This window comes from Rhincodon typus, chromosome 38, assembly GCF_021869965.1.
Source record: "Rhincodon typus isolate 14 chromosome 38, sRhiTyp1.1, whole genome shotgun sequence".
Lineage (NCBI taxonomy): Eukaryota > Metazoa > Chordata > Chondrichthyes > Orectolobiformes > Rhincodontidae > Rhincodon > Rhincodon typus.
In genome coordinates, this window is record NC_063369.1 from 1,944,750 (window position 1) to 1,948,492 (window position 3,743).

General features: G+C 43.4%; 1 protein-coding gene across 2 annotated transcripts in view; it reads left to right on the forward strand.

Moving 5' to 3' along the window:
- Positions 1-3,743, forward strand: part of LOC125487255 (cysteine protease ATG4D-like) — a 9,632-nt gene extending 5,889 nt beyond the window's left edge. Inside the window, exons 2-4 of one of the 2 annotated variants that reach the window (XM_048618012.1) lie at positions 2,001-2,297; positions 2,949-3,032; positions 3,152-3,743. In XM_048618012.1, the coding sequence (XP_048473969.1) occupies positions 2,090-2,297; positions 2,949-3,032; positions 3,152-3,474 (615 nt within the window). In that variant the 5' untranslated portion in view covers positions 2,001-2,089 and the 3' untranslated portion in view covers positions 3,475-3,743. Of the gene's footprint in view, positions 1-2,000; positions 2,298-2,948; positions 3,033-3,148 lie in introns of both variants that reach the window. The other variant, XM_048618011.1, reaches the window with a different exon arrangement.

The following is a 3,743-nucleotide window of genomic DNA, read 5'->3' on the forward strand; positions in this document are numbered from 1 at the left end:
ATGATCAGAGGATTAGATAGGGTGGACAGTGGGAGCCTTTTTCCTCGTATGGTGATGGCTAGCACGAGGGGCCATAGCTTTAAATTGAGGGGTGATAGATATAGGACAGATGTCAGAGGTAGATTCTTTACTCAGAGAGTAGTAAGGGCGTGGAATGCCCTGCCTGCAAAAATAGTAGACTCGCCCACTTTAAGGGCATTTAAATGGTCATTGGATAAACATATGGATGATAATGGAATAGTTTAGGTTAGATGGGCTTCAGATTGGTTTCACAGGTCGGCGCAACATCGAGGGCCGAAGGGCCTGTACTGCGCTGTAATGTTCTATGTTCTATGTTCATTGGCCCATCTGCTCAAGGTCTCGTTGTACTTTGATGTAACCTTCTTCACTGTCCACCATTCCAACCAATTTTGGTGTCATCTGCAATCTTACTAACCATACCTCCTATATTCACATCCAGATCATTTATGTAAATGACAAATGGACCCAGCACCAATTCTTGCAGCCCAACCTGGTCATAGGCCTCCAGTCTGAAAAACATCCCTTCACCACTGTCCTCTGTCTCCTAACTTCAAGCCAATTTTGTATCCAGTTAGATGGCTCCCTGTTGCTGAAAGTTATTTAGGGATATCTTGCTGCAATTCTACAGGCTGTTGGTGAGACCACACCTGGAATATTGTATGCCGTTTTGGTCTCCTTTTCTGAGGAAGGATGCTCTTTCTATAGAGGGACTGCAGTGAAGATTTACCAGACTGATTCCTGGGATGGTGGGACAGATGTATGAGGAGTAGTTGAATCGCTTGGGATTATATTCGCTGGAGTTCAGGGGGAAATTTTATGGAAACATAAACTAGACCGGAAGGATGTTCCCGATGACAGAGATCTGCAGAAAACAACCAGGTCTCTCAGCCCAATAACATGGGGTGAACTATTTATGACTGAATGAGGAGAAATGTTTTCACCCAGAGAGTGGTAAATCTGTGGAATTCGCTTCCACAGCAAGCAGTTGAGGTCAGTAAGTTGTATGATTTCAACAAGGAGTTGGATAATAGCACTTGGTGCTAAAGGCATCAGGAAACTGGGAAGGGGCAGGGAAGCAGGAACAGGCTATTGAGTTGATCAGCCATGAATAATGAATGGAAGAGTATTGTGTTTCGATGTTAAGTAAAAATGGCAAAGTTATTCACAAAAATATAGATGCGAAGGCTTGAAGTAAGGATAAAAAATACATATGAAGGTGAAATTGAGATCAGTGTCTGACTATTATTGTTGCAGGACCAACTTGCTTGAAGGTGTTCTTTCTGAAGTGAACGTTTGAAACTTGAACTCTGATTCAGCAGCTATGATGGCTTCTGTCATCAAATAGTTTCATGTTCTCACAGGTGCACTTGGTACGTAGACCATGACCTGGCTTTGAGTGATGGTCCTTTGTTTCATTTTTACATCATTGCAGGTTGTGGCTGTTGTAGCCTGGTTCAGTGCAGCAGTCCTTTCACTGTACATTTTGATCTGGATGCTTCCCTTATCCCTGTTGCAATTGCTAGTTCTGGATGTCTGTCACGTTGACCAGATAGTTTGAACCTTTTATCACAAACAAGCACCACGACTGCAAATGGTAACTCTGAGAAATCGTGATTGATTCCATGAAGCAAAATCAGTTGTGCTAGAATTCCTTGTGATGTCCCTCCTGTCTTCTGTTCAACATGATAGAAGTTTTGAGTCTTTAAACTTGGGTATCAATGGACAGCCTGGAATCCCTGGATTACTTAAAAATCAATCACAAAAGGATCATCAACACAGGTATTCTGCTTTGGCTGCAGTTGATGACACGAGAAGTCATGCAATTTTGTAAGACTCGTTATGGCCATTTTAAAGGCAGACAAGCTCTCTTTACAAAATATATGGTTGCATGTTTGTGACAAAAGTTACAAATTTTATAACGACCATTATTTGTTGGATTTTAACTGCTTGCTTTATATGTATTTTCCCTCCTCTTACAGGCTGTTGCTGTATTTTAGATGGCCAAGAGACAAAGGAATAAATGCACTGCCGGCAATGCTGTGTTTCATCACGGTTAACTACGTGACCAATGAATTCCGTCTCACCTTCCTCCATTCAATATGTCCAAAGCCAGGAAGACCTGCGTCCCTCGGGCCCAAAGAGGCAATTTCCCAGCGATCACAAGAACGGCTGGGACAGCCACTGTAATTTGACAGAGAAGCCCCAACACACTGAACCAGATGAGGTAGACAAGATAAAAGCTAAGCTGATGACAGCATGGAACAATGTCAAATATGGTGAGAACTTTTCGGATGGGAATGTCTCCACAACTTCCTGACGTTGTTCTTTTCCTCTTTGTTTGCTGCCCAGATTGGAAAGGGCTCTGTCACATCTGCTGCCCTACCTCCCATTACTTTGTCTAAATGACTGTTGCAAGACATTATGGACTCAGTTGATTTTCTCATATGTTTATTGGATCTGAAGCCAGGAGCTTGGTAATGCTGGTTACCCCTATGGTCTAATTGACTACCTCTACACAGACTGGGAATTAAAACCCCTGCTTCCCTTCCCTGCAGGCCTGTTCTCAATAAGTTAGAATTCTTATTTTTTGTGATATATTGAGAGCCGGCAGTCATGATCAGGAAATAAAGTGCTGGGAGAAATTCAACAGGTCTGGCAGCATCTGTGGAGAGAAATCAGAGTTAACATTTTGAGTCCAATATGATTCTTAGGCAGTGATGATCAGGGAACTTACTTGGACACTTTCTAGATCCTGACAGCATGAGAAAAACAACTGTGTGTCATAAAATTTGGATTTAATCTGTCCAACTCCATCTGGAAATACTATCATCCTCTTGCCCTCAGCCAGTGGTATTGTCAGCACAGAGGGTGGAGAGGATTATCCTCAGTAATCAGTTGTGTTAATTGTTACTTTTGTGTCTTCACAGGTTGGGTTGTGAAAGGGAGAACAAATTTCAGCAAAACATCCCCCATTTTCCTTCTCGGCCGGTGCTACTGCTTTGAGTCAGAAGGTATTTTGTGCCCCTCTGGGGCCAGAACTCACTGATTTTGTAAGCCACTCACTGATTTTGTAAGCCACTAACTGTCTGAACTGCTAATAATACTGTCATCTGCTTCCCTTTCTCAGCAGCTGATTCGCCATCAGACTCAGACACCAGTTACGAGACAGGCAACAACCAAAATTCCCCTCCTACCTCGGTGGAATTGTTCCGGAAGGACTTTGCCTCACGGATCTGGTTGACGTACAGGCGTGAATTTCCTCAGCTGGAGGGTTCGGTATGGACCACAGACTGTGGTTGGGGTTGCATGTTACGCAGTGGCCAGATGTTATTGGCTCAGGGACTTCTTGTTCATCTTCTGTCTCGAAGTAAGTCTTGTCCCTTTGTTTTATGCTTTTCTGTCTCCTCTGCTGCCTTGACTGCCTGTTGTTCGGGCGGCACTCTTAAGATGTGAACAACGATTGTCCAGATTGTCAGTTTTATCTCTGGAAGTGTTTGAAACAATTACTGTAACTAATTACCCGGGAGGGGCTGTGAAGCCAAATGCTATCCTGCTTTTTCCTTTTATCTGACGAAGGAGCAGCGCTCCGAAAGCTTGTGATTTCAAATAAACCTGTTGGCCTATACCTGGTGTCATGTGATTTCTGACCTTGTCCACCCCAGTCCAATATTGGCACCTCCATGTCACTGCTTTTTCTTGACATTTACATACTTGCCTATGGG